At 42.1% G+C, this 15841-nt stretch overlaps 1 protein-coding gene across 2 annotated transcripts in view; it reads left to right on the top strand.

Moving 5' to 3' along the window:
- The window catches only part of LOC124805279 (leucine-rich repeat protein soc-2 homolog), a 107595-nt gene extending 91960 nt beyond the window's left edge, over positions 1-15635 (top strand). For both annotated transcript variants that reach the window (XM_047265800.1, XM_047265794.1), the window contains one exon: positions 14245-15635. In XM_047265800.1, the coding sequence (XP_047121756.1) occupies positions 14245-14879 (635 nt within the window). In that variant the 3' untranslated portion in view covers positions 14880-15635. The remainder of the gene's footprint in view (positions 1-14244) is intronic.
- The last annotated feature ends 206 nt before the right edge of the window (positions 15636-15841 follow it).

Below are 15841 nucleotides of genomic sequence, written 5' to 3'. Positions count from 1 at the left end.
AGTGGTCAAGCTTAAAATTGTTGTCTCCCTGATAACCATTCATTTGCTCGCTTTAGAATGTTTAATCCTACGACTTGATGTACTAACGTTATCAGAAGAGACTTCCTTCTGTTCGTTGTCTGAAGTACGGCATAAGTAATATACTTTTTGCTGAGTGTTTTCAAATGGCTCTGAGCACTATGGGACTTAACATCTATGGTCATCAGTCCCCTAGAACTTAAAACTACTTAAACCTAACTAACCTAAGGACATCACACAACACCCAGTCATCACGAGGCAGAGAAAATCCCTGACCCCGCCGGGAATCGAACCCGGGAACCCGGGCGGGGGAAGCGAGAACGCTGTTTTATTTTTGTTACTCCAGAATAATAAAAACAGAAAGCTATGAAGCCGATTTTTAAGAAGATCTCATTATAACTTTATTTTTTATGATTTTGGTTTCTACAGTCCGGTTGAAAAGTAAACATTTTTATTTTGCAGTTTTCGTTCGATAAATGAAGGCATATAGCACAAATTCATTTTTGTGTGCTGCTTTTTATGAAATTATCGTTGTAGTCAGCCTTTTCCTAGTAGCTGTGTACTAACAGAGCATTGGTTACGGTTCTGTTCCTTTTTTTTTTTTTTTTTTTTTACTCTGGAGCCATTATTTCATAAATTCAAAACGAGTGTTCTGTTAAATAGTCAAACAGGTAACATAGCTTTTAGTTGATAAGTCAACTTCATTTCCATTGAACCACAAGCGTAACGGCTCATGTTTGCATGGATTTTGAATTGTGAAGTTGTGGTCCCATACGTTAGATTTGTAATACAAAGAACTGCGCTTAAATTTGGGCATACTTTTATTGATGAAATGTCCATCACGAGGAGCAACACATAGCCCATTTAGTGACCAGTGATTTTTTCCTTGTTGTCATATTAAGGATGATTTATTCCTAACATCACTCAAGTTTTCCAATTCATACGTGATACCTTCGTCACTGTAATATTTTTGGATATTTTGCTGTATAACCAACACAGTGCGATCGGTTGTATCAGGCCGCTTTTCATTGTCAGTACAGGTTAATTTGTATTCATTGAATACGTATGAATATATTGTCTATTCACATTTTTTAGAAAGACTTCGTCTGAGTCTTCGTGAAACAGTTGTGATGGCAATTTTGGCAGTGAATCAGTCAATTGTACAAATATATGAATTTCCTAGGAATAATCCAGGAGTTCATTGTCTTCTCTGCTCGACATTAGTCTTCTGCTTGGATTCAGATAATGACTAGAATCGTTTTGGATTATCTAGCTACTTGAACACTTTTATAAAATATTTATTTTGACTCCTGGATAATTTCAATCTAGCATTTACCTTATTTAGACTTTTAAATAAAGAAGCTAAATAAATTTTCTTTTGACTGCAGTTTTTTGCATCCATTACTCATAATTTCCATACTTTTCCTTTAAATATTTTCGTTGTCGTTACCTTCCCGCTCTTTGAGTCTCTCATATAATTGATTTGATTTTTACTTGGATTAAGTGAGTTCCTTGTGTACTAATTCGTTTCGAACTCATTCTTTTCTTCAGTTCTCATAATTCGGCTGTAGACGGATGAGCCAAAACATAATGATGGCCTGCTTCATAACGAGTTGGTCCACCTTTGAAAGGAAAAACAGCAGCATTTCTGAGTGGCGTATATTTCAGAAGTCGTTGGTAGTCCACCAGAGATGAGTGGGCGCGGAGATGGCACCCAGTAGCGTCCCAGATGTGTTCCATCAGGTTAAGACCAGGAGAATTGCGGGGGCAAGGCATCAATGAAACTTCGCTCTAATGCTCTTCAAATCGCTAAACCACCGTTCTCACCTTGTTACATTAACAGTTAGCCTGCTGGAAGAGGCCATCGCTTTAGGAGAAGACATCAAGCTTGAAGGGATGCAGGTGGTCCGTAGTAACGTATATGTAGTATATAGCGGTCACAGAGCATTCGATTACTACCACGGGTCTTATACAAGCCTGGGTGAATTTCTACTGCACCGAAATACCACCTCCAGCGACCGGCAGCCGTTTACCTGGATGACGGCGTACCTAGACACGACCATTGACCTGATAAACGAAAAAACGTGATTCATCCGACCAGGTGTCAGTTTTCCATTGAGTAACAGTCCAGTCTTCATGATCCCATGTTCATTATAATCGTAATAGACGATGTCGTAGTGGAAACTCATAGGGGTCTTCTGCTCTATGGCCCCATCTTCAACAGTGTGCGCTGAACGGTGTGTTCCGGAACACTTGTGCCTGCACTAGCACTGTACTGTGTTTTCTGATCTGCGGTAGAGAGCGGGCAAGTCCCCAGGCTCCACTTGATGATCTTGTCACCTACTCGTGATTTCATCGTATTTTAATCACTTCTCGTAATGCTCATGGCAGTAGCAGCTGTTTTCGACAAGCTCGTTCTCAGTTGCTTGGAAACAATCATCCCTCTGTCATCATTGCCCATATCGGCGCTAGGATGATTACCCGTTCGTCTCGGGCTCCACTTGTACATATTTTCTTTATCGCTTTACGTGACTATTACGTGATCAGGCAGTATTTAGTCTGGGTGGTCATAATGTGATGGCTCATCATTATATATTATTTGCTCGTTGTAGTTCTACATTTTCTAAAGGTGTGTCGTCAAGAATTTCGTCTTCTGTTATTGCTCAAGTCTGGACGTTATTCATTACAACTTCTCCACGGTCGTACACTTGACGTGTGACCACACAGTCAACCAAGAAACTGTTCGTATTGAACTTCTATGCCTGTTTCACCCGATATTATAGTATTTATAGTTACCAATCTCAATGGTGTATAGCCGTCTGCATAATCGATTTTAGGATTTTGGTTTTCAGTGGGGTAATTTCGTATAGTTTCAATAGAAGCATTTGGCAGTGCTCCTTATTAATATCCATAATATCTGCATGTAAAAGTCAGGGTTATCTGTGTTAAAATCCATTGTTAATTTCAAATTCCGCAGGAACTTCACATCCTTTTTAAATGTCACATATTTTTTGTCGTGTTACTTTATATACAAGTTCTTTGTGGTTTGTTACTAACAGTCGACATATCTTAACCACAAATTTGCAAATCACAAAAGAACTAAACGAATCACTGTGACTTATGTGTCAGAACAAAATAGATGGAACTATTTTTATCACTATTTTCATACAATTACGAAGCACCAAATTGCAGATTTAGGATTTATTTAAACTTCGATTAAGTAACGTGTGAACATTTCGTTCGAGTCCTCCCTCGGGCATGGGTGTGTGTGTTTGTCCTTAGAATAATTTAGGTTAAGTAGGGTGTAAGCTTAGGGACTGATGACCTTAGCAGTTAAGTCCCATAAGATTTCACACATATTTTTGAACATCTCGTTCCTGATAAAGAGCAAATAATACAACGAAACGCTTCGCTATAAACTGCAAAAACAATTAATTAATACTCATCTGTGGTTGGTGGCAGTGAAGTGTAATATTCGTATATCTTCTTGGTGAACGAATTTGGTTTCCCATCGTTAGGTAATTAATTAGATTTATTAATCACCATCAAACAAACACAAAAGAGTTAACCTACAATGTATTGCTAACTTGTTAGCGTGGACTTGAATTAAAATGAAGGCCATATGGGAAATGTGGTGTAAGTCCACGTCAATAAATGTGGTAGGAGAATAATTTCAACCAGTTAAAGTGATTCTTTTAATGGATATTCTCATGCTACATGGAGGAAAGTAAACATATTATATGCTTAAATAGTCATTATGATGTTCCACAACAATATTTTTAGGCTATCCTCAAATGATTTAAGTAAACAGTGAATCGTATTATTCTGTACCTGCAACCTGCCTGTGTTTTTATTATTTCATACTTGCGGGAGTAATTGTATATCCTTCAGTTGTTTGCAACAAATAAAGAGCGCAGGTGGCATGAACGTGCCCAGGGACAAAACGGGTGCTTCCAACTTGTATGTACAAAAACACTTTTTTCAGTATGAGGTTTTAAATAATTACAAAAACATGAAAAGAAAAACTGTTCTTGTTTATAACTGATTAGTATTCCCAGGTTTAGAAGTATGAAATCGAAATTTGGTACAATAATCACACATCTGTGGTTTGAAACTGATATTTTGTTCAGAATAATCTCCATTGACGTTGTTGTGGTCTTCAGTCCTGAGACTGGTTTGATGCAGCTCTCCATGCTACTCTATCCTGTGCAAGCTTCTTCATCTCCCAGTACCTAATGCAACCTACATCGTTCTAGATCTGTTTAGTGTACTCATCTCTTGGTCTCCCTCTACGATTTTCACCCTCCTCGCTGCCCTCCAATACTAAATTGGTGATCCCTTGATGCCTCAGAACATGTCCTACCAACTGATCCCGGCTTCTAGTTAAGTTGTGCCACAAACTTCTCTTCTCCCCAATCCTGTTCAATACCTCCTCATTAGTTATATGATCTATCCATCTAATCTTCAGCATTCTTCTGTATAACCACATTTCGATAGCTTCTATTCTCTTCTTGTCCAAACTAGTTATCGTCAATGTTTCACTTCCATACAAATACTCTCAGAAACGACTTCCTGACGCTTAAATCAATACTCGAAGTTAACAAATTTCTCTTCTTCAGAAACGCTTTCCTTGCCATTGCCAGTCTACATTTGATATCCTCTCTACTTCGACCATCGTTATTTTTCTCCACAAATAGCAAAACTCCTTTACTACTTTAAGTGTCGCATTTCCTAATGTAATTCCCTCAGCATCACCCGACTTAATTCGACTACATTCCATTATCCTCGTTTTGCTTTTGTTGATGTTCATCTTATACCCTCCTTTCATCACACTGTCCATTCCGTTCAACTGCTCTTCTAATCCCTTTGCCGTCTCTGACAGAATTACGATGTCATCGGTGAACCTCAAAGTTTTTATTTCTTCTCCATGGATTTTAATATCTACTCCGAATTTTTCTTTTGTTTCCTTCACTGCCTGCTCAATATACAGATTGAATAACATCTGGGATAGTCTACAACCCTGTCTCACTCCATTCCCAACCACTGCTTCCCTTTCGTGCCCCTCTACTCTTATAACTGCCATCTGGTTTCTGCACAAATCGTAAATAGCCTTTCACTCCCTGTATTTTACCCCTGCCACTTTCAGAATTTGAAAGAGAGTATTCCAGTTAACATTGTCAAAAGTTTTCTCCAAGTCTACAAATGCTAGAAACGTAGGTTTGCTTTTCCTTAATCTAGCTTCTAAGTCGTAGGGTCAATATTGCCTCACGTGTTCCAATATTTCTACGGAATCCAAACTGATCTTCCCCGAGGTCAGCTTCTACCAGTTTTTCCATTCGTCTGTAGAGAATACGCGTTAGTATTTTCCATCCGCGACTTATTAAACTGATTATTCGGTAATTTTCGCATCTGTCAGCACGTGCTTTCTTTGGGATCGGAATTATTAAATTCTTCTTGAAGTCTGAGGGTATTTCGCCTGTCTCATACACCTTGCTCACCAGATGGTAACGTTTTGTCAGGACTGGCTCTCTCAAGGCTGTCAGTAGTTCTAATGGAATGTTGTCTACTCCCAGGGCCTTGTTTTGACTCAGGTCTTTCAGTGCTCTGTCAAACTCTTCACGCAGTATCGTATCACCAATTTCATCTTCATCTACATCCTCTTCCATTTCCATAATATTGTCCTCAAGTACATTGCCCTCGTGTAGGCCCTCTATACACTCCTTCCACCTTTCTGCTTTCCCTTCTTTGCTTAGAACTGGGTTTCCCTCTGAGCTCTTGATATTCATACAAGTGGTTCTCTTTTCTCCAAAGGTCTCTTTAATTTTCCTGTAGGCAGTATCTATCTTACTGCTAGTGAGATAACCCTCTACATCCCTACATTTGTCCTCTAGCCATCCCTGCTTAGCCATTTTGTACTTCCTGTCGATCTCGTTTTTGAGACGTTTGTATTTATTTTTGCCTGCTTCATTAACTGCATTTTTATATTTTCTCCTTTCATCAATTAAATTCAGTATTTCTTCTGTTACCCAAGGAGTTCTACTAGCCCTCATCTTTTTACCTACTACGTCCTCTGCTGCCTTCACTACTTCATCTCTCAAAGCTACCCATTCTTCTTCTACTGTATTTCTTTCCCCAATTCCTGTCAATTGTTCCCTTATGCTCTCCCTGAAACTCTGTACAACCTGTGGCTCTTTCAGTTTATTCAGGTCCCATCTCCTTAAATTCTCACCTTTTTGCAGTTTCTTCAGTTTCAATCTACAGTTCATAACCAATAGATTGTCATCAGAGTCCACATCTGCCCCTGGAAATGTCTTGCAATTTAAAATCTGGTTCCTAAATCTCTGTCTTACCATTATGTAATCTATCTGAAACCTATCAGTATCTCCAGGCTTCTTCCATGTATACAACCTTATGATTCTTGAACCAAGTGTTAGCTATGATTAAGTTATGTTCTGTGCAAAATTCTACCAGGCGGCTTCCTCTTTCATTTCTTAGCCCCAATCCATATTCACCTACTACGTTTCCTTCTCTCCCTTTTCCTATTACCGAATTCCAGCCACCCATGACTATTAAATTTTCGTCTCCCTTCACTATCTGAATAATTTCTTTTATTTCATCATACATTTCTTCAATTTCTTCGTCATCTGAAGAGCTAGTAGGCATATAAACTTGTACTACTGTAGTAGGCGTGGGATTCGTGTCTATCTTGGCCACAATAAAGCGTTCACTATGCTGTTTGTAGTAGCTTACCCGCACTCCTATTTTTTATTCATTATTAAACCGACTCCTGTATTACCCCTCTTTGATTTTGTATTTATAACCCTGTATTTTGTATTTTGTATTTATAACCCTGTATTCACCTAACCAGAAATGTATAAATCTCCATTGATATTTATACATATCTCCCACCTCTCTGGCAGGCTATGAATGCCACGCCAAAGCAACAGTCCTTCTTTTGAAGCGCACCAGTCAGCGAGCCATTTCCGTACATCTCCATAAGAACTGAAGCGTTGTTCAGCTAGAGCGTGGACCAGTGACGCAAATAAATGAGAATCGGAAGGGGACAAGATTGGAGAATAAGCCGCATGTGCTGGTATTTCCCATTTGAACGCCTCGATTGTTTCCCTGACCCGTTTTGCTGTGTGTGACGGGGCGTTATCATGGAACAATATGACTGTATGTTGTTTTTTCCATATTCCGGTCGTTTCCCACGCAATGCTTGATTTAAAACTATCATTTGCTGTTGGTAGCGATCAGTGTTAATGATTTCAGATGACACCCTTCTAATCCCCCCAAATACAGAGAATTGTCTTCTTTCCAAAGGGATTTGGCCTTGCAGTGGATGTCGATGGTTGGCCTGGATTCACACATGATTTACGGCGCTTAGGATCCTCAAAATATATTCATTTTTCAACACCTGTCACTATTCTATGCAGAAACTACTTTACTTTGTATCTGGCGAGCAGCATTTCACAAGTGGTCACTCGATTTGCTTGCTGTCTTTGATTCAGTTCATGCTGAACCCATTTTCCCGCTCTCTGCACCTTTCACATAGCTTCCAACCGAAGAGACAATGCTTTCTGCCTCACATTCAATTGTTCCACGAGTTACTGTTGAGTTCGTGTATCATCTTCATCCCATAAGGCCTGCAATCCATCGTCTTCGGACTATTTCGGTGATTTCCCACGCTCGTCGTTCCTCATCCCAAATTACCACTTCCGAATTTTTTGAACCACTCGAAACACAGTGTTTCTCCAAGAGCGTGTTCGCCGGAAGCTTCGACAAGCATTCGATGCGATTCTGCAGCAGTTTTTTTCAAACGATAACAGAAAACCAATGCTGTCGTTCGTAGCCAAAAAACTCGACATGTTTACGGGTTTGAAACAGATACTGATGCATGGAACTTGGGTTACTGTGTGTTGCCATTCGTCGTCAGGAAGCAGGTGGCGCTGCAGACGATGTCTCACGGGCCCTACACTGGTGGGTAGCACCACCTGTAGGGAAATTCCGGTTTCATACTTCTACACCTGATTTTCAAACTGATGATAAACAGCTCATGTGTTATTGAAGACACTATATCACTCATATGGTGGTGACAACTTGGCCTTCGGAGCACCAAAAGTATAAAAAATCTCTCATTATCTTTGATCTTCCTGGTGCCAGAACATTATGAAAACATGTCAGTTCCCAGTCACGCGGCTTAGTTTGCTTATGTGTCTGCCGGTCATGAATACCGTTCATGAAGACCTACTGTAACACAAAGATTTTCCAGTGATGATTAGAGCACATGTCGAATTCTTTACAATGGTCCAGCCCAACCCCTGCACAAAGAGACAGCGTACAGTAAAAATGAAATTGCTGTTCCAGTCACACATTCGGATTGCTTATAAAATTGCGAGTTCAGTAGTAGCAGGCACGAGGATGCTCACACCTTTATTAAAAGACGATCAACTTAATTCACTTCATTACGCTATCAAAGTAATTTTCTCAAGTAATCTATAACTACAGATAACTTGCCTGCGCACGGGAATATCAAATGGTATGGACAGAGGAACCTCTGGGTTCATTTATAAGTTATTTCGTAAATGCCTCAAAATGGTGTAGAAATGCAGCAGGTACAGTGGCCGTTGGTATCAAAAACCCACGCCAAGGCGACGATTTCGTGGAGGAACACCGGCCTCTCTGACATCGAAACTCCTGGAGCTACCCCAGTGACGCCAAACTGTGAGTGGGCGCCGAACTACCCGTCGGCTGAATGTTTAAGCGACCGTGTGCAATCCGGCCATCGCTCATCTTGGCAGCAGGACCTATTGCTCTCAGACGAAGCATACGATGTCAATGACCCGAGATTCCAAAAGTACTTGGAGTCGCCGCTCGGGTCTTATTTCGTTTCAGTGCTTAGTAGGCTCAATTCGTTGCAGTTCTTGGAAGGCTCAGTTTAGACAGTACTTCGTAGGCTGTATTTCGTGACCAGCAATCGCGCGGGAGTATCAGCCGCTTTGAGCTCCGTGTGTTCTTTTCCACTGTCACGGGAGCAACCAGACATCGTTACCCCCAGTTTTTATCACTGATACGTGGTACTCACTGGAATTAAGAAAAACGTGGAAGGGAGGACCCACTAATATAACTTTCTATTCACACAACCTGTTTATTTAACATTAAATTACCATAAATTTTTGTTTACAAAATGAACAAATTCACAAAATTCCTTTGACCTTAAGCTTTTACAAAAGAAATCAAAACAGAAGAATGATTTCAAGGTGGCCGGACCTGCAGCCCGCCCGTTGTCGCGTGTGCCAGCGGTGTTTACTACCGCGCTGGACACAGTCTGTCTTAATAAATGCCCTTCTGCAGCACATGAAAACTATATAAGCACCACTGATGACAAGAGTGATTCAATTACCGAAACAGCTGACGTAACTTTTAATTTGAGAACTGTATGTCGAAAAGTTCGGGTTTAAGATGCGCACCTGTTCTTAGAGGTTAAACAGATTAGGAAACAATATAATCATGATAAGGCTTACTTCAAAGCAACCAACCTCTTCGTTTCAATTGGCAACCAAGGTGCGACTGGATCCCAACCCGTCGCTTTTGACAATTTTATTTTGACTAAAGAGCTGGTGACAGTTGGCTGTTAATATTTTCAAGGTTAAACTGACTGTCAATTATGAAGACCGCTCTGAAGGAACGTCTTAAGCATTACTTGTGAGCACTTATTACAAGAGAACTGACTCGGCGGAACCACAATATCCAGCTAAAATACACCAATAATGACCCGGTATTTCGAACACAGCAACGCACAGCTTAATGTAAAAGGGTTGTTCAGATTATAACTAATGACTGAGAAATGGAATTACAATCAAAGAACTGAACCAGTTAAAACCTAAATTTAGCCACAAGGTCCCTGTTTTTATTTATTTATTTATTTATTTATTAACGGCAACCTGTGCCTTAGTACAATTGTTCCGGTTGTATTTAGGACCAGGAGCTGATTCATTAGAACATAAATGATAGATACAAACTAGAAAGGAAAGGCAATATTAAAGCGGAACAAATTTTCATATGACAGTTAGTGTCTCAGTAGAATACTACGGCCTATATTTACAACCAAAGAGCCGACAGAGTAAAAAAAATATTGGAAATTTGTGCCTTAGTGAGGACTATGGAACCAAACTGCTGAGGTCACCGGTCGCTAGGCTTACGCCCTACTTAATCTAACTTAATCTAACTTATGCTAAGGACAACACACATACTCATGCCCGAGGGAGGACTCGAACCTCCGACGGGGGAAGCCGCGCGGACCGTGACATGGCGCCTGAGACCGCGCCGCCACTCAGCGATGCTGGACCTAGTAAAACTCTGAGGGTCGAGTACAAACCAGAAAATAATGAGGACAAGTAGGCAATGACACAAGTCACCACGAGGATTACAGAATGTTACTCCCCTTTATGAGCAAGCATTTCCATGGATCTACGGTGCGTCGCAGCAGTTACTGAGTGGTGCCGTTGAAAGCCAGGTAGAAGAGGGTAGCCAGGCCATGAGCGGTCGTCCGACACGAATGTTGTCAACCAACCGACGGGTTGCTGTCTTGCTGCTTGTAGTCGACGCTGACCCCGGTATCTTCGCTTTGCGCAGGCCCTCCTTTCGCAGCTCGTCACTTCGGCCGCTCGAACGTCGTGCCCGCCTCTTGTCGCGACGCTGCCATCAATCCCCGAACTTGGTGCCTGCCTCTCGGGCCAGCGGACCCCATATACCGGATGATCAAAAAGTCAGTATAAATTTGAAAACTTAATAAACCACGGAATAATGTAGATACAGAGGTAAAAATTGACACATATGCTTGGAATGACATGGGGTTTTATCAGAACAAAAAAAAAAATGTTCACAAAATGTCCGCCAGATGGCGCTGGACAGCAAAACGCCAGTGACTGCGCATGACAATCGTATATAAAAGGAGCTGTAATGAGAGAGAAAATCAGATGCGGCAGCAGTCGCAGCATCTTGACGTTACCTGAAAGGGCGCTTTTAGTTAAGCTGTATTATCAGAATGGGGAATGTGCTAGTTCAGCGTTACGATCCTACCTTCATAGGAAGGGGATTCGAACGGGTAAAGGACCGTTGACAAATGCAGCTGTCGTGAGAATGATTTCGGGTTGTTTAGACGATAGACCCCGTGGTGGCCGACCGAGCACAAGGCGTAATGCTGATGAGACAGTTCAGGAAGAAATGGAGACTGTAGCGGGTTCGTCTATGCACGGGGAAGTCAGCGCTCGTGCAGTCGCACGTCGCACCGGCATTCCATACACTACTGTTTGGCTGCCACTGAGGCGTACTTTCCGATGCTATCCGTACAAAACAAATCGGCATCATGGCGATTTAGTGAAGCGGAGGGCATTTGCGGGGTGGGAGTTTCAAAAGATGGCGGAAGATGACGATTGGTTGAGTAACGTGTTGTGGACCGACGAAGCTCATTCCACGCTCCGAGGGTCGGTCAACGCCCACAACTGCAGAATTTTTGCTACCGAAAATCCTAGAACTGTCGTGGAAACTCCATTGCACGACGAGAAAGTCACGGTATGGGTTGGGTTTACCACATCTACCGTTATTGGGCCTTTTTGCTTCGAGGAAATGCGTGATTCTGGTTTTGTAACTGCTACCGTGACGGGTGAGAGGTACGCCGATATGTTACAGAATCGCATCATCCCCAGCCTGCCTGATAAACACCTGCTGGAACGTACGATGTTTATGCAGGATGGCTCTAAACCCCAGGTTGCTAGACGCGTGAAAGATCTCTTGCGCTCGTCTTTTGGTGATGATCGTGTGCTCAGCCACCACTTTCGTCATGCTTGACCTCCAAGGTCTCCAGACCTCAGTCCGTGCGATTATTGGCTTTGGGGTTACCTGAAGTCGCAAGTGTATCGTTATCGACCGACATCTCTAGGGATGCTGAAAGACAACATCCGACGCCAATGCCTCACTATAATTCCGGACATGCATTACAGTGCTGTTCACAACATTATTCCTCGACTACAGCTATTGTTGAGGAATGATGGTGGACATATTGAGCATTTCCTGTGAAGAACATCATCTTTGCTTTGTCTTACTTTGTTATGCTAATTATTGCTATTCTGATCAGATGAAGCGCCATGTGTCGGACATTTTTTGAACTTTTGTATTTTTTTGGTTCTAATAAAACCCCATTTCATTCCAAGCATGTGTGTCAATTTGTACCTCTCTATCTACATTATTCCGTGATTTACTCAGTTTTCAATTTTATACTGACTTTTTGATCACCCGGTATATATATCGGCAACCAAAGATTTTCTATGGACGCAACCCACAGAAACCATCTCTTCCTCACATACATTGACAATGGGGCCGCAAGAGGGATAGTCGATACTACACCTGAGCCAGTGGCGCCAGAGCGAACAGACTATTAATTCAATGGCGCCACGGCTCAATCACGTCATTCGCGGTAGAACGCTCATAGCAAAGCCAACCTTGTTTAAGATGGAAATATTCGGTTTGCTTCGCGAGAGATCAACCTCACGGTCTGATCGATGTTAAATCGATAGTTCTCTTCTTGCTGCCTCTGCTTGTGTGCTCGCATCATGTTTCCACACATGGCTCCTCACTAGAACTTGTGATTCGAATCCCGGAGTTCATCTTTCTTAAGCTCTCTCTATGAACCGGAATAGTTATCGTTATCTGTGTCCGTTTTTTGTGTCTTTCCATGTGCTTGTGGCCTGGCCCATAATAAGCCTGTGATCACCCGTGCAGCCCGAAATTGTGGACTGGCTAGTTACCATCTACTTGTATCGATACTGCCTCTCATTTTAGTGTGTCTACGAGAATATGTTTTCTTTTAGCTGTCTGTTACTAGTCTGCAGTCTCCTGTTCTATTTATTAACCACTTAACTTCAGCCAGTTGTCGATATCCCTGCATTACGTGAAGCAGAATCTGACACCATCACGGTCCGGAGAGCAGCAGCTCGTCAGGTGAGGTTCTTCTGATCTGATGGTAGGGAAGACGGTGACAGGTAGAAGTCATTTATTTCCTTTATTTCGTTCCCTTCGAAGGCAAAAGAAACGATCAAGCTACAGTACTAATAACAATGCACAACAAACACATTGTATTTCATACAATAAAAATACAATGAAAATGAGCATACTGCTTACCGTTACACAATGAAAATGAGCATACTGCTTAACGTTAGTACGGAAATGGACAATAAAACAGCTGCATGTTTAATCAAGTGTAAAGTGAGATACAAACAATTTTCCCTCAGTAGGCGCTGATCTTGCTCCCCCCCCCCCCCCCCACCTGTATATGGATATTACAACATTCAATATCTATGTGAATAACCTCTTTCTACCCTGAAGGATTTCAGGATTTCTGCTTTGTAACAGACAGTGTGAACATTAATAAAACCGTAAACTGCAGGGGTGGATTCCTGACTGGAAATGGAGGAAAAAAAGGTGTGTCCGGAAAGGCATCGTTACCATATTGTCGGCGTTGACGAATGACAGTTCTTCCTACCACGTGCCGTGTGTTCCTAGTTTGCTGCAGGCCGTGCGATTGACGCAGCCTACTGTAAGAAGCAGAATGGCCCGCAATTCATGTCGGGAACAGCCAAGCAGATGGAAACGGTCGAGAGGCAGCATGGCTATACCAAAACAAGTCCTTCACAGCCACCAATCACATGACATCATTTTAAGCCATTTTTGGGTGTTTGTGTGATCATGGATCCATTCAGACAGACGGACGTGCATGGAGGCGGCGGACTGTGCGTACACCACATTTGGAGGATCGGGCTCTACAGGATATTGAGGCGAACCCTAGTACAGGCTCCAGGCAAGTGGCCCGCTAACATGGTGTAAGCCAAAATACGATTACGTGTATCCTGCGTGACAACCGGTACTATCCCTATCACCTGCAACCCCATGAACACCACTTTGAACATCTGTTGTGACGTTCATCGATGCAGCTCTATACTGTATTCCAGGACGATTTGTTGTCTTTGCACGTACACCGTCCATTTCAGGACAGATGTTCATACGAACTTGCTTCCTCTACTTAGTCAGGAATCCGTCCCTGCAGTTTGTGAACGTTTTCCCTGCGTAGAACTTCATTTATGCGAATGTTGCGTGAAATGACTAACAAAAATGTGGACTTAAGCTTTTTTTTTTCTCCTGTGTCCTACAAACACGTTCTGGTTTCCGCAGGGCTGTTCAGCAAGGCCACGTCTCTGCGCCGCCTGCTGCTCGCCGACAACCTCCTGAGTGTGGTCCCGTCAGCCAGCAGTCTACCACAGCAGCCGGCGGTCATCGACCTCACGTACAACCTCGTGCAGACTGCCGAGGACTTGGTCGCGTTTGGTGCATCGCGTGTGATTCTCGAGTACAACAGCTTCTGGTGCCGCGACAACATCTCAGCGTCCGAGCTCAGCAAATTGGACAGGGCACAGAGATGTCGCTTGTTTCGGCGGCGGCCTACCCGCTACGACATCCCCGCTGGTCGCGTCACGGTCACTGAGTCGGGACTCCTCAACGGTGGAGTAGCCCATGATGCCACGATCGATTTTAGTACTACTGATTCTGCTACTACGGTATATGTAAAACACGAAACCATCACTGAGTCACCACCTACTTCAGAAACAGCAATTCCATCAACGACTGACATCGTAGGCTCAAAAGACCTAAATATAGACGGGGATCATGTCACGCTCGATTCTGGATATACCACATCTGCGAGTACGATTCCTGCAAGCCAGGACGTTGGTGCGAGTAACTATGGATCAACCATAGACGTAAACGGTAGCACAGAACAACCGCAACGAACGTCAATTTTGGCATCGTAGGAGATACAAAATCCGAAACAAGAGCATCATGATATTTCTGACAAAATATAAAACATTCCAAATGAGCACAATGTCAGTGAAAGCAATGGAAACAGTAGTGTATAATCAACTAGTACCGGTTAAATGAACACTGGGGCAACTCATTAGCCCTGGAACCATATTACCAACCTAAAATAAACTATTGTAAAAACCAAGTATCAGAATCTTCGAAATTTACTGTCTGACCAGCTACATAATTGCAAACGTCTAAATCGCTATCTTTATAGCTAACAGTTCTAAATACTGACCTTACTGCAATAATCTCTAGGAAAACTTCCAATTATGGACAAACGCCGCATCTAGAGGTGCTGTAAAATAGTAGTTATCAGCTTCAGGGTCAATGGTCTCAAAAAATTAAGATAAAAGGAAAAGAATGTTCGTAGCAAAAGACGTCAAAACACCAAGCTTTAAATTACAGTGCTCGCAGCTACCAGCTCTGAAGATATAAACTTCCACATTTCTAGCGTCAGTCTTGGAGCTGTGTGTACTAGTAGCACACGAGGTTTTTGCCCACTGTTAAAGAAGCTCCTAAACATATTGCTAATTAGAAATGATAGTCTTCAAATAACGAATCTAAAAATAGCCTGGAATAACTGTTATATCATTATAAGGTTACAAACTATTAAACTTGCAACTGTATGCTGTACAACTGCCAACAGTGAAACAACATGAACTACCTCGCCAGTGCTAGAATTAAAAATGTAAGATGAGCTCTAACACTTGAATCATTATTTCCCATACTTTCCTTCGAATGATCTACGAATGGTATGTATAGATCCACAAGCTGCGACATGGTCGCGAACATAACAATGATCTAGAAAGCGTACAATAAATTTCATTTATTTACGTCTATGATCATAAATTTATTAGGTTCTTAGATTACCAGTTTCACTCAGCGATGACCATCTTCAAATCTGCAGCAA

Source organism: Schistocerca piceifrons, chromosome 1 (genome assembly GCF_021461385.2).
Source record: "Schistocerca piceifrons isolate TAMUIC-IGC-003096 chromosome 1, iqSchPice1.1, whole genome shotgun sequence".
In the NCBI taxonomy this organism is placed as follows: Eukaryota; Metazoa; Arthropoda; class Insecta; order Orthoptera; family Acrididae; genus Schistocerca; species Schistocerca piceifrons.
Note: the sequence above shows the minus strand (reverse complement) of the source record. Positions and strands in the feature narration are given on the sequence as shown.